At 41.8% G+C, this 23,989-nt stretch overlaps 1 protein-coding gene across 7 annotated transcripts in view; it reads left to right on the forward strand.

The window, feature by feature from the left end:
- Positions 1-23,989, forward strand: part of CELF2 (CUGBP Elav-like family member 2) — a 380,720-nt gene that overhangs the window by 291,648 nt on the left and 65,083 nt on the right. For all 7 annotated transcript variants that reach the window (XM_026033322.1, XM_026033318.1, XM_026033317.1 and 4 more), the window contains 2 exons: positions 3,306-3,388; positions 22,082-22,130. In XM_026033322.1, the coding sequence (XP_025889107.1) occupies positions 3,306-3,388; positions 22,082-22,130 (132 nt within the window). The remainder of the gene's footprint in view (positions 1-3,305; positions 3,389-22,081; positions 22,131-23,989) is intronic.

A 23,989-nucleotide genomic window follows, 5' to 3' on the forward strand; every position in this document is an offset into this window, starting at 1 on the left:
AGGAAGGAAGGAAGGAAGGAAGGAAGGAAGGAAGGAAGGAAGGAAGGAAGGAAGGAAGGAAGGAAGGAGAAAGAGAAAGACAAAATAAGCAAGCACTCACTTCTGTTTTGTGGGCAAAGGACATTTATAGAGCATCTGCATTTGCTGGGGGCCAGGAATTGAAAGAGCTCCCTAGCACAGCCCGAGGCGGGCAGTGAGCAAGGGCTTGCAGGCTATTAAGAGAGAGGCCGTCAGACACCAGGAGGATAAACTGAGCCCCCAGGCTCAGTTCAGACCGGCTGTCTGCAAGGTGGATACAGACCCAGCATCTTCTATGGAGATTAGCTAATAGCTCCTAAAATCCACCCGGCAGTCTCCATGCTGAAGGAGGCTCTGGTTGCCCTGCACCCAGTTTCATCCATGTACAGATGCTTGTTGTGTTGTTGCAAACACTCAGAGGGGGAAAAAAAGAAAAAGAGAAAAAAAAAAAAGAAAAAGAAAAGTAATACTCCTTAACTTGCTGGCTTGAGCTGCGCCGGCTTGACAAGAAGCCATTGTCCCCATTGAGATTCCAGGCTTGTCTGGAGCCGGGACCAGGGCTRCGTGCAAATGCATGAAGAGAAGGGAACTCCATGCGTGGTGAAAGAGCAGCCTGACAGATTCACCTTCGCTGCCTTGATCTGCCAGCGCCTCCGAATCCCAACGCCTCCTTTCAAGAGATTTTCAGCTCACACCAGGAGGACTCTCATCATCATCCTGCATGTGAATGCGTGCAGGATTGCAGGGTTGCATTGACAGCTCCTGCTGCAATTGGGGAAGTGCTAAAACTGATGACACTGCCCAGCTTCTCCCATTGTCCTAAGGAGGATGTAGGAAGAAGCTGAGAACATCCTAAAYGAAGTTTTTTAGTAAAAAGCTCCATAAGCATGCCATAATCCTGAAAAGGTCACAGACACCTGATATTCCTGGCACCAGAAAATAAAATGCATGGGTRCAAAGGTGCCTCTTGATTCTCTACTTTATTCCCTCTATCACCAACTTCTGGATGATACTTTTAAAAACACATAGTTAAAACAAGTAGTCCTCGCCATATCCGTGTAATTTGTTGATGTCTTTRCCACTGGCTCAGGTAACAGTCTCTAGTACAATGGCTGGGACTTTGTGGTCTTTTCCTAGTGCTAGATTTCTTTTTAAGAAGTAAAAAAGGAAAGCAAAAAGCCAAGGGGTGTGGTGTTGCCACAGATGGGGTTCCCCAAGCAGATAATCCTGCATAGGAGGTGAGAAGTTTCGCACTGTTGGACTTTGAGACATTCACACATCAGGCAGGTTTAGGTCCGGCTCAAGATACCATTGGGTTGGGGATGAAGCCAAGGTTGCGTGTGCAGGGGCCTGAGAAGAAAGCTGCTTTTTCTCTTTTTCTCTTAGTAGGAAATGTATGTTCYCCTCTCCAGTAATAGCTGGGTTTTATTTACAAATATTGCATTTTCATAGGGAAAACAGAGGAAGGAAAGTCGCTTCTTCAGGGCGCTTCAGCAGTGGACAGCTACMACATGAGCCCTGCTCTCTTAAATACGAGAAGACTCTAATTTTGCAGTATTTATACAGGAAAAAAAAATTGGAATTATTCAGTATGGAATTTGAACATTTGAATGCTTGAGGCATTTTCAAAGCCAACAGTTTGTGTGGCTTGGCAGTGAGGCCCTCTAGAAAAGCCGTGGGCTCAGCTCAAGAATTTCCTTCAGGATGGCGAGTCCTTTTACCTTTTCTGTTCTCCCCTGTTTGCTTCTTTCCTTTGCTCTTTAGCTTAGCTTCCTTCCTAAAAGAGTCCAAGAGTATTTCACAGTATATTTGTCTATGAAATGCCACTCATTCAAGTAGTGCCAAGAAGTAGACTGCTAACTTCCCCATATCTGGACAAGCTTGTATAGCTGGAATCCAAAATAAATCCATGTGRATCTGTGGTAAAGGACAACACAGTTGCCAAGTTGTGACATCTGCTTTATCCTTCCCTTAAAAATCCTCCTCTGTGGTTCAATATATATTTATATTATGTTTATATTAAACAGCYAAAAAGTCTAAGGAAAAGACAATAATAGAAAATATACTATGATATGGGCTAGTGGGATAGAAATACAGGGCATTTTCTCAATTTGTGTTATTGAATGTCATGAACTTTGGTTTGCTTCCCATCTTAATTCTGCAGCTAAGTAATTTTAGAGTCCCAAGTTTGCCACTGGAATAGCTGATGCAGAAATGCTCGGAGAAAGCAGAGCCCTTTCTACTCCATCCTGCTCAATTGCAGAAATTCTTGTCGAGCCACTTGCTTTGTTAACTGAAATTTTAAGGAATCCACTGTCAATACGAAAAGTATTAAATCTGCATAACCTGGCAGTGTGTCATATCGCCTGTAAGTGCTTTCCTGTGTTCAAGTTAAGTCCATCTGGGAATAACGATTCTCTTTGCTTGCTGCGATGGAACTAATTAGGGTTGGCCAAGTTGCCCAACCCAGGGTAATTAAGACAATAGGGTTGGCTTATCATTCATCAGACAGCATTGCATGCTCTGGATTGTTGTGATGCAGRTTTTCACTCTGCTAGCACCTTCTGCTGTTGCCTTCCCCATCACAGCTTGGTCATCAAGCCCCCTGGGCAGCTGCAGAGCTTCTTGACTGCTTTGGGGTCAAGCAGTCCTACCTGTGTGCCATAGTCCCAAAAGGGGGACTGCCCATATGTACAAGGCTGGGGACCAGCAGTCTCTGTTATCATCCATGGATAAGTCTCCTGCTTCCTCTCTTTCTTCCTGCAATAGGAATGGGTGTCTGGCCTCCAGTCCTTGCTGGTTTAAAATGAGGGGAGCAACCTCGAGCTCTATGTTCAATTCTTTAAAAAAGGTCTTGATGTAACCTCATTTTCTGATGTGGCAGCACTGATGAAATCCTGTTGCGCTGAGCTTGCCATGTTGCTTGTATTCAAAGTTTAATAGGGAGCCTCCAGAAAAATATAACCTTATTTACGCAGCATAAAGCCAATTGGATTTTGGTTAACTTAATTTCTAAGTGGTTACAGTTCACTAACGATGTAGGTGTGCTATGGAGGCAATGCACAGGAGGGTGACTTTCTTATTTCCAGCCATGCAAGCTTTTCCTTTTATTCATGTTGCCCAGGCAGCCTCCTGATAATTCGCATTTCCAGCTTTTATAATGTGTTGCTCCGCCAGTACCTTTTTGTTGGTTTTTTTTTTTGTTGTTTTTGTTTTTCCACCCTCCCTATTGTACGCTCACAAATCGTACACACTGATTTCTGAAAGCTTCTCATTTCTCTCCGTAGGTTGTTGTTTCGTAACGTTTTATACAAGAAAAGCTGCTCTCGAGGCACAGAATGCACTGCACAATATTAAAACTTTACCTGGGGTGAGTACCTTTCCTTTTCTGATCTTCATTATTTTATCACCAGAAATACTGGCCCCATTAGCTCCGAATGTTCGGAGCACCCCAGGCGACCATGGTCTTATCAAGGAACGGGGGTTAACCTGATAGCAATGGCACTAGCTCTACAACAGTTGCTTTTCCAGAGACCCTCCCTTGGCTGCAAATGGGTCTGGTTCCTGCCAAAAAAATAAAGTAGGATCAATTTAGAAATAAAAATCAAAAGAGCAAGGTGGTGAAGGGGGAAAAAACATTGGGTTTTTTTCCTCCACTTTCTTACACCTGGTGAACACGGAGAAGGAAAAGAGAGTGCTTTGCTTTTATAGCTTTTTTATTTTTAATACAAAACTCAAAAAGGGAGTATTTTTCTAATGCTGCCTCAAGGTCTTTAGGCTTTAAGATTTTATCTTTTCACGCTCATTGTTTTTTTGCCCTGCTGACTGTGAGGTTGCAAATGTTTCTTTTAAGGAAATATGGAAACAACATTCTCATGACTCTGGCCCCCGGGCTTTGCAAACCCTCCCTGCTCCTGCATGAGGGGTTAAGATTTTCCTTTGCTCTAACTTGTTATAGCTACGTCTTAAAGCGACATCTCTAACAGAGTGCAACAACTCAAATGCAGATTAACGATTTCTCTTTGCCCAGCATATGTTATATAACAGGGTCTATATTTTGCACGGGCTGCACGCTGACATTCAGCATATATGAAGATCCAGTTACGACACTTCTGTGTGGTCCCAAAATAACTCCCTTTAAGCACTCTCCAAAGTTGGGGCATGGATCCTGTAAGCACTTCACTCAAGCAGGATTCTCCTGATGCAGATTTTACCGATTCCTGTCTCGCTTGGTCCAGCCCACGAGGCAGATTCCAGCAAAGCAGCAGGGATGAGCAGTGCATAGGCCCTTGTGTGATACAGTCTCTGCGAGAACATTGGACTATCTTCCATGAGTGTGACCCGCAAGGGATGAGTTCAGGTCGGGTTTCTTTAGGCATCAAGTGTCAGAACGATGACAGGGAGCCTGGGAGCCTCCTGGAGATAAAATAATTTAAAAAAAAATCTGTGCACTTCACTTTTGCTAGAATATAAGCATGCTGCAGATAAGGTGCATTCCTCAGATAGCCCTAGGAGGGAAAAAAAATAGAGGCAAAGGCAGGTGGTTCATTAGTTTTTTTGGTTCATTAGTTCAATAGAATTACAGTAGAGGCCAGAGCAGGGTGCAGAGGCATTTTCCCCATGTCCAAARGGTAGAGGGGACCCTGCTACCCCAGGGCTATAGTCATAGCCGGGATAGTTCTGGTCTTTGTCACTTCTCTGCTTAAATAAAGGTGTTGCACGTGTCAAGTATCTGGCATTTGGATGGGCACTTGCAAAGCCCCAAAATTGCTCCTCTAGTGTGAGATACATSCAGCGGCCAAGGCAGCACGTTGGCCTTTAACATAGGTGGGTGTTTGAGCCAAGGTTGTCCTACTTCTGGGGCAGAACTAGCCCTTAACAGAGACATGAAAATGTAAAAACACTTCATCTGCTCCTTTGATCCATGGCCTTTTAGTGGACATGTAGAAAGTAAGAGCAGACATAAATGATTAATGCAGACTCTTGGAAGAAAATATTGCAGGGTGCCTTGCTGTTTGATTACAAGCCTTGGAATTAGTCAACATTTCCATAATTCTAAACCAATATACACCTGTTTTCCCACTGTGATGTGAAGGCACAACTTAATTTAACAGAAACCCCGCTGTGCTAAATCTCTCATTAAATACCAAGCCAGTTCTGTAACTTAAAGTTGCAGCACCACTATTTTAACTGAATTGCCTTTGTATTATGAAATTAATAAGAAGTTAATGATGCACTTTGCAGTATTCCCTCAGATTTTTTTTCACAGCAACAACAACAAAAAGGAAAGATAAAGAAGAGAAATATGTCACCAGCTGACATCTCAAGGCTTTTTTGGTTTTAATCATTTTTCCTGAGGATAAAATTCATTTAAAAGAGTTTTTTTGTGCTTTTTTTTTTAATTTAAAAAAAAACGCCACCTAAGTAAGATCAAACATCTTTTTTCTACCCCTGATTAGTATCTCCCTGTTCATCCTGAAGTTTCTTGTCAGATAATGGAGCTTTTATTTACCCACTAAAATGTGTTTAGGTWTCACTGGTCTAGTAATATTTCTGCAAAGTGGAGAGGAAGAAACATAGTGTTTGAGAAATGCCGACTGATACACAATGTGTATCGACAAAAAGGAACAGTTCCCTTTCTATACCAGTGTCCAGAGCAACTGTTATGTCTTGTAAATGAACCTGAATTCRTGGATGTTATTTCAAATACAATATTCAAGTGGCTGTAGCTCGTAGAGGTGTGGTTTGTAATATTCCCACTTACAGTAATTTTTTTGCCAACCTGAAAGTTGTTTTGGATTTTATTTTTAAAAGCAGAGGAGAGAGAGAGGAGTAATCTTGGTTTGAACTTAATGATGACCATAAGAATGTTTTTCTTTGGGAAGTGGTGTAGAGCTGAAGCCTTAACCACGCTCATCTCCATCAAGAATCTCCTGGCTTTGTTCAAAGTGTTTAACTTCCAGTCGCTAAACAAAATTAATAATTCATCCCAATTATCCTTCTCTCAATTTATTCTATAGCTGTAGATATATATAGTTATATGTTTAGTTTCTTCTGTGTCAAATCTAGCAGAATTGCCTTTTAAAAAGATAGGGGCTAAACCGTGAGGATTTGTGTGCAGGGACTACTCTCAAGCTTGCCACATAGCACTGAYAGACATTTTTTGTTTGTTTCAGATTTAACATGTATGTTAGTTTAAAAATGTAATCTGGTCTGCTTTGCTGATGTTAAAAAATTAAAAAAAAAAAATTAAAAGTGAGTTTGCCAAAGTTTTCTGGTGAAAGTTATCTGAAGATAGCTGTATCAAGGACTATTTGTCAGTCTGTTCTTGAAGCTCAATATCTGAATAAATGCCCCTTTAATCTCATGCAGAAATAATCTGAAAGGAATTTGTTGGAATATATTTGCAAAACCTAGACCTGAATTTCTGTGGGTTCTTTATTTTGTATTTGAATTTAAATTCATTTGATCATTTCTTGTCGTATGTGTATTTTTGCATATATCCTCATCGATAAGGTTACCACAAAAATAATATTCAACCCTGATTTAAGTCCCATCACTGCTGTGCATTCAACTAGTCCCAGTTGACACTAGTTCTAGTGTTTTACTCGGTTCATATTTTAGGTATGACAGACATATTCTAAGCAGCAGCAAGTCCTTCATACTGAAGTCCTCATGTGGGATTAGGACATTCACTTTATGAACCAACTTAATTACGGGTGTGTTGATGGAGAAATACAATTTTGAGAAAGCGTTAAAAATTTAACAGCGTGGAGGAATTTACGGACTCTTAACTGCCTTCTAACATATTAACRGCCCCTCTTTACCAGATGTTGTTAAAGAGGAAATTTTCAATTTCTACACTGCAAGAACCGCTGCAGGTTTTATTAAATGCCATTTACATGATAGAGGGATTTTTTTTTCCTTAAGGATGCTGTGCTASTTGGTAAAAACCTCAGGTCCCATTTGGGCAATAGATTATGCAAAAACGTTTTTAAAGAGAAAAATAGATTAGTGTTCTGCTTTGGTGCCCTTTTAGAAGATGGTTTGCTGTGCCCTCCACTAGGCTGCAGAGATAAAGCGTTTTGTTGAATTTGGACTGGGAATTTGAGATGAGACCAAAGCCTCCTAGGTTTAGAAAAGATCAACTGTAAAGATTTTGTTTGGCTCTATCTCCACTTCCTGATAAATCCCGTCTATCCAACAAGATGCAAATGCCAAGTATATTTCTGCTCTCCACCTTCCATCATTCTTTCTAATCATCATCTTTGAACATTCGTTTTTGGAATAGCATTTTAATATCCAGTGTGTTGCACTGCTTTACATCTTATGTGTTGTCAGTACTGCATGAACATTAGGTAAAAAATACCTGTAATAAAAAGGTAATCATCCAATATGACTTGAATAACAGCCTGAAAATGGGATATCAGTGACTTTGAGAGATTTTGACAAACTTAAAGAGAATTCAAACAGCAATTGAATTAGTTAAGAGATTGGACTGATTGATTTATGATGACAAATGAAACTAATTCAATAGCCATATAGCATGGCCAAGCTAATGAAGGATCAGAAAAGTCTAGAACTACTTAAAGGATAAAAATAACTAGCTGGGAAAGTGGAGAATTCCCAGTGAGTGTCTATTCCTAGCAATGGAGCTACATGACATTGAATGAAGCTGAGAAAGTCAATCTGGCCCATTATTTGCTTTAAAATATGCTTCAAATGCAGCCACTTAATGATAATTTTGTTCAGCTCAGAGGCTCCTTCTTATTACACAAATACACTACTCCCACCTCTGCCTTTCCAAAAAGTTGCATTGATATTGCTAATTAAATGAAAAATCAGTATTTGCCCAAAATTCAAACGCCTTGATAGAAAGATTTGTTACACAACTGTGTAACAAATGTGACAAAGTGACCTAGAAGCCTACTGAAATCTGTGTAAAAAGTTGAGCTTGTAGCTTATCAGCAGAATATCAGTTGTGCAGGCAYAGGGAGAAGGGGCATGTTGGCTTAGTGAAAATAGATTCTCTAAGTTGAGCAAAACATTTCATCCATAATTGTATGTTCCTTTTTATTCATGAAGACTGGGGGCCAGATTCACCTTCTCATATGGTCCAATCACAGAATTGCAATGTTTCTGATGTTGGAAGGGAGCTCTGCAGATCATGCAACCTACTGGCTTGAGCAGGGTCCCTTCCTGAGGATCATCTCTGTCCCTTTCTCCAGCCTGTTGAGGTCTCTCTGGATAACAGCAAAACCATCTGGTGTATTACTCACTCCTTTGTATCATCTGTGAACTCACKGAGGGTGCACTCAGTCCCATTTTCCAGCTTATTCTTGGAGAAGTTAAACAGTTCTCTTAACTATGGGTAAACAGTGAGTGACCTCCACCTGAAATTCACAGCCCTCTGAGCCCAGCTGTTCAATCTGTTTTCAATTCAYCTCACTGTCCACTTACATAGCTTGTTCTTCTTCAGCTTACCTATGAGGATGTTACGGGAGAAAGTGTCAAAAATCTTAATAAAGCCAAGGCAAACAACATCCAGCACTGTCCCCTCCTGCACCAAGCCAGTCATCTCCTCTGTTATACCGTTAGGATAGTTGTCCAGGATGCAGGAGAATGGAGTTCACATCTTCTCTGCCTTATTTGCCATAAGGTTTAACTTTAATTCCTTTAACAGTGCCCTCACCACTGAAACGCTCAGTTGAGATTGGAGGGTCACCATTTCTCCTCTTGAAGCTCTTCCACTGGTTATGAAAGTAATGAACTCTAATGGGGTTGAGAGAAAGCAAATCAAACCACTTGACTGCCTGGTATCAAAAGCAGTGATTCAAGAATTATGATAGATGAGTGGGAGTTCATGCTCTAATAAGTGYTTTTATTACTTGGAAAGCTTAAAAAGGTTGGAAGACACTCCCCCAGAATTGGGAAATGTGAACAGTGATATCCGTCGAGAAAACCCATTGGCTTAAACCACTGAGAACAGGAGACTAAACTTTGACCTGCCACTCTCCAAGGGGTGATGCCCCAGTCTAGTCCCTGGGGTATGTCAAGAGGACACTGAGCCGTGAAGTAGGTAGGCATCAGGAAACGGTTTCACATCCTAAGTGTTCACCCAGAGAGTGGTTTTTGTTTAGTGGAGTAGATGTGGCAAGAAGCAAGGACACATAAGCCCAGCTGCAAACGCAGCTAGATGCAAGCTAGCATTTTTAGATGGCTCCTTTGGAGTAGCTTAGGWTTTTCTGCACAGCTCTGCAGTATAATAATGCAGAGTGGAAACTAAATAACACAAAATACAGTCTTAACCTGCCGAAGTTTTCCTAATGTGAAGCCCATYGCCAGAAGGCCAAACTCCTCTAACATGTGATGCTGTACTTTGCCTCTAATTTCCATAACTCCACTTGAGGTCAACACTTCCTCAAATGCCTCAGGATTTTTCTGGCTAGCTTAGAACATCTTAGCCTGCTTTTCCAAAAGGTTCAGCTATCTATTCACAGAAAATCAGTTTCAAGCAGGGTACCCAAAAATCACTGGCTGTTTGCAGAGCCTTCTTCTGTGTGCTTAAGAACAGGAAAGTCTGAGCAAAATTGAGAGCCCCTCTAGGGTATTGCAGTGTTCACTGAGACCTAGGCAGGATGTTTAACTAATAGCCCAGCCACTCTCTTAAACAGCTATTTCTCATCCTGCTGGTGTTAGCTGTTTTCTGCTAGCAAGAACAGAAACTACAGGTGCTTCAGTCAGCCTCATTAGCGCTGTGACACAAGCTATTAAAATTGCCTTGATAATGAAAAAATAGTTGAGGGAGCCTTCCTAGCTGTCTGACAACTTCCATGCGTAGGGAAATTAGAAAAGCAAATCGTAAACAATGTCGCARGCGTCAAGGGGAAATGTTGTTAGAGATGCCCTTGGATGCCATTTACCTACCTCRAGAGCAGCACTGGGTTCCCATGGCTCGCAGTTGTGTTGTGACTAAAGAGCCAGGCTTGGTGACATGTTACACAGAGATGTTTTTCTCAGCATCCTTCTGCGAGTGCCCAACCCTGGTAGAAGTCCCAGGATACTTCCCAGAAAACCAGTTGAGATGATTGGATGGCTTGGTTGCATCTCCTACTCTAATAGCCCCCTTTGTGCAATTGTATACTTCCAATTAAAAATAATCTTTACAGATCTAGAAAGATAATTGATATTTTACTTGTTCTTCTAAGAAAAATATGTCATCTTCACCAGTTTAGCTGGAAGAGCTAAGCCCACTGCTTTGGCTGCAGAGGGCTGGAGATGTGTAGCATGGTGGTAGCTTGTCAATGCAGCCAACTATCACCACTCTCTAGGAACAGAGCAAACATCATTTAAAGGCTGAATTCCGTTCAGGTGGAGACAAGACCAGACCAAGCTAATATTTGCCTTACTTTTAGGACTGTACATCATTTTACTCRTAGGTTTCCTAAAATCAAGAATGGCTTTGCTCCTTAGTGTGCGTCTTGAGGGGAGGAGGGAAGCAGACATGGAAAATACCATAACCRTGTTTGTTAATGAAAGCTTCTCTCTCTATAGTATTGTGCTAGGGCAATTAAAAAAGCAAAATCTGCAGAAGGACTAAACAGAGTCCTGAGCGGTGATAAACAAAATGTGGTTTTCTTTGTGGTTGATTTTTATCCAGCTGCAGCCAAATATCAAAGTGATATCAAAGGCAAGCTACCCGTTAATTAATGCAGGCTGGCTTCACAAAGCGAGCCGGAGCTTTTGCCGCTATCTGATGCTGACAACTTCCCAATCTTCCCCAGTTGTCATTAAGAGTGGCATTAAAGCAGCTTGCAGCCAGTCTGCACTCTCACCCTGCCGTAGCCCCGAGATAGGCTATCTCTCATCGCTGGAGGGGCACAGGAGGTGCAAGCAAGGCTTAGATTAAGCAACTTCTTTTATTTTTTCAAAGGGGATTTGCACGATATCAGGGGATCTCATGAATACGTTGCCTCTGCCATCCATACCAGGGACACAAGTCCATTTGCAACCATTGCAAGAGCCTCTTGTGGTGAGGGGAAATCTTCTGAAGGAGAAATACAGGGGGAAAAAAAAAAAAAAAAAAAAAAAAATGAAGCACCCCATGATTGAGAGGAATAATGGAAAGACTTTTTAAAAGTGTTAGTGAAGTCTTAGCATTGATATAAAGAATACTGATTCTGAGTTACAAAAATAAGATCGGGGGGAAAAAAAAAAGTCACTGATCAGAGGATAAGATCAGTTTTTAAGTAAGATATGAAAGTCCTGTGGCCTCTGCTGTGGCAACTGGTTCTTACGGGGCCAGTCCGTGGGTCTCAGCCCGGTGCAGAGCTCCTAGGTAGGCAGGACCTGGCTATTCCCCTACGGCTGCGAGTGCCTCGAATGAYTGAGTGCAGTTTGTGTTGCGCGTTCCAGCCCATCACTCGAGCGAGTGTCCACCAGACAGCGACTAATGCTATTTTGTGGCTCCTTCGTGACAATACCTCGGAGGCAAACGTGGCACGTTGCAGTGTGCTCATCGCAAACACTGCGGGCCAAGGCAGGGGATAAATGCCGTGCCGGCGCATCCCAGCCAAGCAGCCGCACGGATGCCGACGGTGACGCTTTCCTCCGGGGCCAAGCGGCTGTACTGTCCAAGTGCCGGTGACAAATGGGAATTGGTGTTGATTGTACACAGAATCGAGGATTTACAGCTATAAGAGGTGGAATAAAACTTAGATCGAGTATCAGGGAAAATAGTATCTCTCCAATTAGAATAATCTTCTAAAGGAAACCAAGTTAAATCCCAATCCTTAGGGGCATGTGGGGTAGGAAAGAATTAGAAAATATATGACAGGCAATAATCCTGTATTGGCATTAAGTCATTCGAGATGAGCTAATGGATTTTTTTCATCTCTCGTTGCCGCAATTGCTAAGTGAAGGAAATTGCTGTGCTTGTCTGAATATAGAATCCTCCTATTTGTCTATACAGAAATACATGATTAACCAAAAAGAAAGGCGCTGGTAAGTGTTACAGTCAGTTTGAATGCTTTGCTCATTTGCTTCTGTTTGGGGAGGTGGCAGGATTGCTTGAGTGGGCATCTCCTTTGCCGCTTGGGACCGTATGCATTTTGCGAAGGATGACATGGGCTTATCCTGGTTTAAAGGAGGCACCATAGCTCACAGCTTTCATGTCTGGCACTTGTCTTCCTCCCTGTTGACAGGAGAGCCAAAAATAGAGCGGTTTTTTTTTCCCTGCATCCATGCCACCTTCCCCTGTGCTTTCCTTGCCTGCCCCATCCTTGTTGCAGCAGCAGTCAAGCTGTATTAGGACAGTTCAGAGGAAAACAGCGTGCACTGAGAAACTGGGAGTTTGAGGCATCCTGGTGCTAGCAATGCTACCTGTGGAGCAGGTGGGATGAATGATGTGGATTTGGTTTAGAGGGGGACCTCTGGATAACACTGCTGGAGCTTCTTTGCCAAGGGCTTTGGACCAATGGCACATAAAGGGCTTTGGACCAATGGCACATAAAGATGCTGCTCTTGGAGCACAAGGCAAAGCAAGCTGCTCATTGAGTGCAAAAGCAACTTAATAAGAGAAGGTAGTTTTGCACAGGATGGCATTTATAAAGCACGCTGGTGGGTTTTTTTTTAAAGGAAATTAGGGGTCTCAGTCTCAGGGAAATTGCTTTAATGTTSATCTTTGGGTTCAGATGCTCGTATAGAATATCATAGGTGGAGGCAAGMTGATTTGGGCTCTGTTATTCCCAATACTATCCCTTTTGCTAGCAAGAGCTTAATCTCATTCTCTAAATAACAAAGCTGTCTGGAACCGATTCTTTAAAAATATATGATTCTGTTAATATTGCCTTTTTAATTTGTTCGTTCAGCTTTCCCAGTGCCTGTCAGGGGAAATATTTAAATCTGTTAGGTTGTCTTAAGATAAGCACTATGAATGTATGCTGCATGTTTAATGTGAGCACCAGATACCTTCTTCATCCCCCCCCAAAAGCCCTGGCAAGCTGCATTAGCTACAGAGATGTGGAAACAAACAAACAAACAAACAAAGTAGAGGAGAATGAGTTGAATGGTTAAAAATTGCACAGTTATTTACTATATTGCTCTTACCGCTGTGTATATCTGTGTATAGACACAGCTGGATGCTCCTATATTCGCATTGACAGTGTATATTCATGCATGTTTGTGGTTTGGGGCAGCAGTGACATTCTGTCTTCAGCAATGGATCAAGTATCTGGCTCTCTTYTCTCTCTCTGTCTCTGCAGCCAGCTTATTTTGCCGCTGCGGAGTATTGGCAGAGCACTGAGAGCTTTTATTTGGATGCCGATACCGGATAGCTGTGGAAAATGTCTATAGTGCAGCTCACGGAGAGCTTAAATAAAATCTATGAGCCATATCCTCACTTGGCGTAAAACATTATGGCCCCACTGGCTTTCCAATAAAACCGTGTGGATTCACCCTGGGTGATCCCAGTCCAGAGAGGGAGATTTTTGATAGCTCCATTCGCAATTCCCTTTCTGCCTAAGTGCTGTGGTCATTCTCAATGTTGACTAGTAGTTTGGGGCTCATGTCTGACCTTTCAAGAAATCTGGATTGTCTGTGTTTGGYAACAGGGAGGGATGTGACTGGCAGGCTGCTGGTGATGAGGGAAATGGGAATGAGGAAATGCTGGGCTCAGGGCTCAGTGCTGCTCCTTACCTTTCCTCAGCAGCCCCCTGTGAGCAGTGCCAGCTCTTCCTGTAAATTGTACCCTCTGCTCTAATTTAAAAGGTGGAATTTCAATAGAAGTTATMATTTGGATGCTTTGGGGGCTTATTTTAGACTTACCTCAATCACACTCTTTAACTAGAAAATGTTTTCGCTGTTGCATTGAAATGCAAATATGAAGGCTTTGCGACAAGAACTTTAGAAAGCTTCATATAGAAAGAAAAAAATCCCATGCCCTCAAATTGGAGTTTTGTGCCAAATAATAGACTCTAGTTTCTGTCAGAAGGGGAGACCAAGTGCGATGCGGGAGCAAGGTGACCTATCCCATAGAAGGGAGCAGAAAAGGCACTTAGCAAAGGCAGGGAGAAAAAAAATGTGATGTAAAACGCAGGGATAGCTTGAGGATGGTTCCTTTTGTATTGAAGGGAAGCCAAAAATGGAGAAGATATCCGGAGATGAGATGATGCTGACAAAGAATTGAGGGAACCCTGACTAGCCTGCCTTGCCTTCCTCAAACATTGCAGTCCCTGGTCGTTCCCTTTAAAGGGCTGTTTCCTGAATTTCAGCCTGGCGATGGTACAGGATGTTGCTRAGCGCAATCACATGATGTTTTCCCTGAGAATAGTTCACAGAGGAGACAGTACATGCAAGCCCAGAACGGAGTAAATCTTAAAATAAAAGTTCTGCGAAGCAAGCACTTAATATCCTGCTAGTGGTGCCCTGAGATTTTTGTTTTGCATTACAAAAGATGCCGCATATTTCTAAGTACCTTTCATTTAAACTGAATGTCCTCACCGTTGCCAGTAGCCTCCCAGAGCATTTCTTTCTTTTGGGTTTTGCCTGAGGTTTTGCAGGGGTGGAGAAGGAGGTAGAAGGTGGCTTTGCTTTCTTGGCATCCTCCTAGATGTTTACATGGAATCACAGCTCGGAAGGGACCGACCGCTCATGAGGACCATATTCAAACATGAGTGCTCCAGGTTTGAAGGCTTTCCATCTGGCAGCAAAAGAGGTTTTTTTAGGCTGGAAATTTCACAAATCAGAATTAAAATCCTGTGTGAACATTGTCCTTGGTCTTTATAGATGCTGAAATCATAACTGAGAAGGGCARATGTCCTTAAGAAACTAGGACTACCCGAACTGAGGATCTGATGTATGCAGGGAGAACAGRAGTGAAGTAAGTTTTTCCAGATCACTCAAGCAAGCAGTAGACTCAAGTATTCCCATCCAGAGGTCAGAAGATGGGAAGACTTTTCACAGGAGATGATGTAAGAGGTGCTGGCTTTGGGCTTGGCTCTGGTTCTGTTTTCCATATGTTCACATGGGTTGATGCTCTTTGGTTTAAAGGGAAGTGCTCCTTTTGAAGCATCCCGTTGCCATCTGGAACACATGCCAAAGAYTGGCCATGAAATGGAAAAAAGTTTGACTTCAAAACACTGGAGTCATCTCCAGTGGGACATAGGCTTGAGTGCCGGTGTCGTTCTGGGAAACAAGTCTTGRCATCTGAAGTCACGTGAGGCAAATCCACATGGTGTAGCCTGCAACTGTGCTAGCTGAGATCCCACAACCCTGTGTCAATGCTTCAGGTTTCATGTTGCCTTTCTCAAGTTAGGAAGGGCTCGAGGGACTTGTTCACGTGCATGGTAGCTTGAGATGTTCCACCTGAGCCCCCTGAGCCCTGTTTCTCCCAGGTGCTTGCTTTCTGCAGGAAAGGAATAGATCCAAACCCTCCTGTTGGAAGCAGATACCTATCAGAGCATGAGGAGCTACAGCCTCGCCATGAGTTGTTCTGCTCAACAGAGCAAGGGGGAGCCCCCACTGTGCCACGTTGTCCCCTCAGAAGCACAGATGGTCATTTATGACCAACTGCTTCTCAYGGTTTCCTCAAGTGGGTGTTAAAGTTGGGTCAATCCATGTCACGGAGGCACTTGGTTGTCTTTCGTCGCCTTGTCGCTTTACCGGGAAGGGAGAAGCATGGGCACGCCAGCTCCAATTGGCAAAATGTCAACAAAAGTTATTGCTGCTGCAGATGAGATGGATAACGCTCGCTGTTAAAATAATATCTGGCGTTTTGCTCAGATGTTTAATGGGTTTGCTTTTTAAGCATGGATAATACAAAATATCCCCAAGGCATTATTCCCAACAAGATACAGAATCCCACTTAATGCCTATTTTTAGGATTGAATAGGTTCTGTGAAGGCTCATTTGTTTGAAGAAAAGATAGTTAATCACTTTAGTTTCCATGTGATTTTGAAGAGAGAACTTTTGTCGTAGCTGCCTGTCCTTATCTCCGCGCTGGCTTGCGTGTGTCCTGGAGTTGTTGCYGTTTGTGTGGGTGGGAAGAAATGAGGGAATTGAATAAATGGTGTAGAACTGCTAACGGAGCAACAGTAGTTATTTGTACATTATGAAGCTGTCACTTCTCAAACCACCAACTTCTACGTTTCTATATGAGGGTGCAACTTTAGAAGAAGACAGCGTGCTACAATCCAATTAGCAAATGTCCAGGAGGAGCAGCTGGATGTGGGAGTCACTGTGGAAGGGATCCTTTGAGTGTTGTTATTATTACTATTTTAAAGCACAGCATTGTTTTAAGTCACTCAAGCTAATGTTCAATTTAACTTGATTTTTAGAAATGGACTGTAGTGGATTGCAAATGCCTGGCTTGGAAGGCTTCCAAAAGTCATTGAATTGCAGCAGCTTCAGTGCTCTCCTGCAAAAGCAACAACTTGTTTTAAGCAAGCTATATGCTTGTTTCTGTGCTCTAAATAGAAAATAATGATGTTATGCATTGCTGCGTGAACTATATTTGGCACCCACCAGCAATTTTCATTTTCTACTGCTTTTCTCCTTCTTTCCTTCCATCTCCTAATCTCTTTCCTGAATACTTATATAAGTGTATGGCAGAAATCTAGGAGGGCAGAAAACACACCATGTTCTCCTGATGCCAAAGTGATACAAATACCTAATGTGGCTTAAATCCCTTAACCCAGGAATTCACAAAAGAATCACAGCGGTGATCGCAAACAGTCATGAGGCTGTTGCATTGCTCAGACAGTTAGGACCACTACTTTGCATTTATTCGCTTGTGCTTATAGATGATGGATGCATACCTGTGCTCTGATGGATGCATGTTTATGCTCCTTTTACCCAGGAATGCACTAAGGTATCCACTGGCTCAGGGAATCCAGGGAATCCAGGGCTCTATCTGTGCTAATAAAGTAGAAGGGACCAAAGCACCGGTTTCAATGCTGTCCTGAGGTCTTCTGTGCTGCTTGATTTGTGGTGTACTGTGTAGTGTTTTGGTCTGTGCCAATGTTTGGAGKAATAATGTTTGGAGGAATAATAGACACTGTTCCCACTAGGCAGGGTGGACAAGGATGTCCTGTTTTGATAGAAAAGAGAAGTATAGATGTATAAATGCAAGCTGTGCCATGCCACTTGTCTTAAGAGCCGGTGAGTGGTCCCTTGCCTCTTTTATTCCACTAGTATTTATTTAGCCTAGGAGACTGTACCCAGCTTCCAGACAAGTTCCCTGAAGCTATAGCCAGATATTGACTGTGTATTTCARGTTAGTTTGACCCTGGAGTAGTAGTTTTAAACAGTTCCCTTTGATAGGAAAATACAACTCCTTTGCTTCTGGGAAACTCCTATTACTTGTGGGTCACATGGGTTTCCAAAAGCAAAASAAGTTGCTGTTGAAGTGATGTGAGAAATATGTTCAAGAGCTCCTCCAACAGGACACTCTGGAAAGCATTGGGAGCCAGGAGCTGAATGCGAACATCTGCAAATAATAATCCAGAAAAACAAYGTTCTCTGAAGACATGGGGAATTGTTTAATTCACTGAGGTTGGTGGATCATTCTCCTGTCATCCCTCAGTTTTTTACTGGGCCAGTGCTCTGCATCCCAACTTCCAGATGTTGTGAAGGGATGGATGTACAGGAATTTGTGAGGGAGACATTTTGTTTCCTGTTTTCTTTGTACTATTGGTAGCCTGGAGAAAACTTGAAATTCATTCCCCAAACACAAAGTACACATACTTTTTCCCACCAGCCATGTTGATGCATCTTCAGATGTGTTTCTTCCCTGAGTCCTCTTACCAATCCCTAATATTTTCTTCATCTTTGGTTTTCCCATTGTTTCCAAACAGTCCATAGATTTATAATCCTTTCACCCATGAGGAATATTAAGATCCCGTTAAGGTCTGGCATCTCTTCTATTCTCTCTCACCCTCTCCTACCGTGTTATAGTTTTGTGACACATGAAACATAAAGGAAGTCCCCTTTGGCTTTGACAGTGATCGATACTAGCAAGAAGCAGGTCCCGAAATGATAGAAATGACAAGATACAAGCAAGCTGTCATCTTTTAATCCTCTTTCTGTTTGTTTRCTTTGGATGTCACCCAAATAATGCGAGTTCTTCAGGAGAATGGGTCAATACAAATAGTTGCAAGCTCTCATATCCCTTTTAGCCTTCATCTCAGCATTGCATGAACATTTTCAATTCCTTCTCCCTTCCTTAGAGCCTCCTGCTTCCTTTTCCTTTGTTGGACTCCTTGTACATGCTGTTTCTATTTTTTCCGCTGGTTTTGGAGGTGTTTGAAATCCCTGTTGGGTGGTCAAGCCGGCTTTGGTGAGCTTCCAGCAGCGATCGTGGAGTGGAGGCTAAACACAAGGAAATGTTCCAGCCTGGGGCAAAAAAAGTTTCACTTTGCTTTGTGCTTCCTTGCAACATGGACTTTGTATACCAAGATGGTCTGGGTTGGACTCAGAGCATTGGGCCATGTCTGGGTCCTCCCAATTCCCTCCTTGTGCTTAAGGGCTTAAGGAGGTGCCATTGCCAGATGGGGTCAGGAAATCTTATTTGACAGCCAGAAAGTGAAAGCTGGCAGAAATAAWGACTTACTGAAGGCTGGGGAAGATSAATTGTGCTGGGAGGATCTGAGGTTGCTCGGTTGGTTTTTATTCTCTCTGATGAAGTTAGGTATGCATATGGTTGTGTGTGTTCAAGAAAAAATTATATATATATATATATATATACACACACACATACACTATACATATATGTAAAACTAATCAATGGTAACTCCAGATCTTTGGTCCTGCTGCTGCCCTCTCTGCCTCGCTATAGAGTCAATTCTCAATATAGCATTTCCATATATAAATTACTGCAGTCACTTCCCTAACTCTTCCCTACTTAGTAATTGCAAACATGCGCTCGTAAATACTGTATTTTTAGAAGTGAAACTTTCTCTTCAAGCTGCAGAAGAAAACATTTCCTGTTTTTTTTTCTGTATGACAACGTGACATACCGAGCCATCGCTTACCTTGAGATGCTTAAGTGTGCGGCATTGTGATGTATAGCCACAATAACAGCTTGCTGATAAGACGTGAAATCCTTCATGGCCATAGATGACATGATTCTAGTGGGTGGCATCTAATTTGAAACAGGTCTGTATCATCTATAATCTCTTGGAGGGCCTGGGAAAGCACAGCTCTCTTATTATTTTATAGCCTACAGTTATACAAGCAAGATATAAAACGCACAGACTATTTTCACTTCTGCTCATTGTAGAGGGAAGAGATTGCACCTGTTTAGCCTTTGTGTCTGCCTCTTTAATTTTCTTATTCACTTTGCTCTTCTTCAAGATTCACTCTTTTTTCTTTTTTTTTTCCTCTTTTATACACCTACTTTTAAATATTTTATGGCTAGAGAGCTTATAATATGTATTGTCACGGCAGTTGTCTCTAGAGGTCAGCAATGAGTTTAATAATGAGATGCGAACCAGTGACTCTGTAAAACCCATTTCGGGTTATAAATGGCATGTTTTATTGAATCCAGTGTTAAAGGTTGTTAACGTATCAATTGATGATGGTCAGGGTTAAACAAGCTTCAACATGAGCCCTCTCATGTTAGGGAACTGACAGTACCATATTTTTTCCACCTCTTTGCCAAAGCCGTGTTTGTGTATTGCATCCCTTTTGCCATGGGTATGCTGCAGTTTAGACCCTCTTGGCCTCATCTGAATCTTTTGTTAGTTTTGTAACACTGCTAAATGCAATGGRATCACCCTTGGTTTGTGCTTGGCAGCCAAGAGAGAAGACTTCATAGGGTCTGGATTAAGTTTGATTGTTCTAGAGGTGCGTATTCCCAAATGTGCCATGAATTGAGAAGTGCTGTTCTCAGTGGTCCTAGGAAAGTATTCTACATCCTTTTGGATCTCTCATATCGGGAGAAGGGTCTCTATGCCTGCCTTAGCTTTTCTCTATGTGCTGCTCTTAGCTGCACCCTGGTACAGGCATCCAGACAAGTCCTTTGGTTGCTGGATTGCTCCATCTTTCCTTCACTTTGCAGAGCCAAAAGTTCCTGCAGTGCTCATATCGGAGCAGGTTGCACTTTTTTGCCTCTTTTTTCTTTTTTTTTTTGCTTGCCGGTGGACARGCTGCACCACATTCCCATGAATTTAAAGGCTCCTGCAGTGCCCAGTGTATTGTTGATGGCAGCTAAATGTTAAGCACTGGTTAAAGAAGATGGAGTGCAATATAAGTTCCCTTTCTGCTACAAATTAGATGGAATAGGAGTGGTGGCAGGAAAGTGCAGGGCTATTAAAGTCCATTTGGGAAACAAATGATTCAAAGAGAACAGGATTGTTAAAATTGAAGCAAATTTATGCATCCTGGTGACTGCGTCCACCTTGTGGTTTTTTCTTTTTCCTTAGGGCACAGTGGGGAGTTTTCAGACAGTACGAGGAATACATTGATTTGTAGGGCCAGGGAGCACTCTGAATTTTAAGTAAATCTTTTGAGAAGATTTGCAGCCGATATTTTGTGTTTTCTGCAGAATCTAGCAAATTTGTCCTTAGTGTTACATGACTTCACCAAAATAAACACAGATTTGATTGCTTGAGGCTCTAAAACTGTGTTTGAGATCAGTGTGTGAATGTCATCACCTGCTCAGCTGCTTTTGTTTTTCAAAGCCGAGTTTGGCATAATAGTCCTTCATTAAAAAAWRTATATATATATATATTTATATATATATGAGTATATATAAATATATATATGAGTATATATGTSTATATATATATATATTCACATGTATATGTATATATATATAYACAYATATAKRTGTGTGTGTRTATATATATATATATAYACATATATATATATATGAGTATTTTAGGCAATGCTTAGCTTTGTTGCACCAAAAGACAATACAAAAGCAGTAAGAACACATACTTTGCTACATACCCATGAGAGCTGAGGAGGGATTGAGGAAGAAAGAGAAGTCAGGGGCTCCACTGCTGCAATGAGGTTTGTGCAGGCAAATCCCTGCAGTTCTGCAGATCCCTGCTCAAGAAAATAGGGGAGAGGGCATATTTTGCAAGCATAGACATGACTTCTGAAGGCTTTTGAGCAGCTGTAACAAATTTCATCTGAATCTATCGCRGTGGACATACAGCCATCTATAATCAAAGGAAGAAGGTGCAGTGGAAGTGCCAGGCTTTCTGATCAGAGAGAGGTCATTGTTACCTGTTCTGATGTTGCTGATCCTGAACAAATAGAAAACACTTTTGCAGAAGGTTTGTGTGGCGTAGTAACTAATAAAAGGTGTGGAAATAATATTTGGTAGCAAAAGATGAGGACATGGTGTAACAAGTGTATGAAGATGGGATGCTACGTGATGGACATCACAGGACACTAAGATTTTTTTAGCAGTAATGGGGGGAAGAAGGGAGGAACAGGTTGAAAATGAAAAAATATTAGGAGTTTTTGTGGAAAGCAGAGCTGTTCTGTCTTGTTGTAGAAGCTTACAAACAAATGTGTAAGATTTTCTAAAATGAAGACAAGGTGCTAAGCAGTTATGGGAAGCATGAATCTCATCCCCTCTGGTACTCAATCAGCACATGGTTTTTTAATTACAAGCAAAGTTCATTTATCAAGCTAAACTCCTCAGAGTGTGTTTCCAATGCTTGCTAGGTCTTAAATTACTTGAATATTCCATCTTGGTTTTGGCAGTGGTTGAACTTCCGAAAAAAAAGTTGGTAAAACAGAAAGCAAGCATGCCGTAAACTAATGAGGGCTGTAACTTAAGTGGTCTTCTGAAACTAGATACAGCAAATTAAAATTTTATATGAGTCCTGTGGGCCCAATGATCTATTTTTTTTTAATCTTCCTGGTTGTAAAATGCTTCTTTACCATTTTATTTTTTCTTAAAAGCCTATAATGTAGTGCTGTTTTGAATTTAAATCATTTGAGCATGTTTAATACTGATCATGTATCCTTTTAGCCTCTCATTAGAAACGTGATTCTCGCTTTTTATGACAATCCAACCTGCCTTACTCTTTTTCATTTTTATTTTTAGATGCATCATCCTATTCAGATGAAACCTGCAGATAGTGAAAAGTCCAATGGTACGTGTTTTAACTTATTCTTACTTAATTGTGACTTTCTTTCCGCAAAAGCACAYAGAACATTGCCAGAATTTTTGCTTTCCTCCCTGTGTGGTGAAAGCCGTGTGAGGAGGTTTCCCTACAGCTGACGGGTCTGGAAAGACATTGACCTGCTCTGAACTCCGATTTTTCTTCAGCATTAAAAAAGGAAGGAAATGTTTTGAAGAGCGTTGTTGCCTTGGACCTGTTGTATGTCATGGCCTACCTCGTTACATGTGTCTTCCACTTGCTCTGCTGGCAGTTAGGTGATCCAGAAGCACCTGGTATGGATAGGATAGATAAAATTTTAATAGTGGAAGACAAAAAGCAAAGTAAGCATTCCCATGCTAACAGCGTGTGTAAGCACCTGACGGGTCTTTAAACATTTGCCTAAACTTCCTTTTCTATGGAATGATGCCATTCTGAATCCCAGCCAAATTCAAACTTTAATAGTATGCTTAGTTCTGAACTGGGAAACCCACCTTGCATCTCGCAGGATATTTATTCCTCTCAACCATTCTGAAATGAATGCTATAATGACAGTAATATCCATTCAGAATACTAGGTTACTGCCTAAGTGGATGTATATGACATGCAAAATAGATAGCACGCTAAATCTATTAAACATGCCACGTTTGTATATGCAAGGAAATAAGATAATCGGATGGTAGTGCAGCCTGGCTGTGTGTGATTCTTTAAAAATATGTACATGTGTATATTTTTCCCCTTGATTTGTTCCTGTAATTTTCTCAAATGTATGTTAAAGATATCATCTCCCTTCTTAGATTGCAAGAGCTTCTTTTTCCCATAAGGCCCACATAATCAGAGCTGGTTCCTCCAACAGGCATCTTCGCACCTCATTAATTAGTAATCAGGGCAGAAGCCGTGCACTTAGAGATCTACATACCTGCAAATGTAAATTATGATTGGGCTCTAAATCTCTCCGCAAGGCTTTTTTAAGGCTTCTTTTTTTSCTAATTGTGGTGCATCCCATTTTCAGGCTTCTCCAAGGAATATAAAGTTTAGGAGGAAATTAAAACTTTGCATTGTGCTAGGTTTTCTATTAGAACAGCTTYCAAAACAAAACTGGCCACAAACACAGCAGATTTGAGCTGTCACCCGGGCCCTCTCTTTCATGTTATCCAAGAACAGCGTTTTAACAGCAATATATTGCTTTTCAATAAACACCAAAAAAAGAGACCAAGGCTTCTGCATGAGCAGTGGGTCAGGACATGTCAGGCTTTTCAGCCTCCACCATGGTGAGTGAGAGTTTTGCTATTCAAGTCAGAATGTCACCCCCTCGTTTTTCTTGTGCTTGCAATGGGCAAAGTTTTCCCTTAGGTACAGGAACACCAGCCAGGACTCTCGGAGCTAATTATAGCCTGTATGGGTCCTTCTTTCAAGGAAAAAAAAATCCCCTTAAGTTCCTGGCAAATTAGAAATGTAACAGACAGTGGAGCAGAATAGACTCCAAATGAATTACTTGTTCATTGCTTGAAGTTTTTTTCTTCCTAGAGAAGATTGAACATATTGGCAAAGCGCTATGGGGAGTTGTGCAACTTTKGGTCCGGCTCCGTGAGGAGAGCGTGTTCAGAAAGCATGTGAAATAACCCTTGCTGTTCTTAGCATGGGCATATCTCCACACAAAGGGTAGAGAGTTCGAGCTGTCAGGCGTAAGGGRGTTGACTTCCTTTGTATTTTGGAGGAAACACTTGAAAAGATGAGAGATTAAGTTGTCCGATTTAGACACTTGCTTTAGTGTCCTGGCGAGCACATGCACTTCTTGCAGGCATGTTGTGAGTGATGAGGTGTAGGAAGCACCTCCATAATACAAGGACAAG

This window comes from Nothoprocta perdicaria, unplaced genomic scaffold, assembly GCF_003342845.1.
Source record: "Nothoprocta perdicaria isolate Ctin4 unplaced genomic scaffold, notPer1 scaffold_127, whole genome shotgun sequence".
Lineage (NCBI taxonomy): Eukaryota > Metazoa > Chordata > Aves > Tinamiformes > Tinamidae > Nothoprocta > Nothoprocta perdicaria.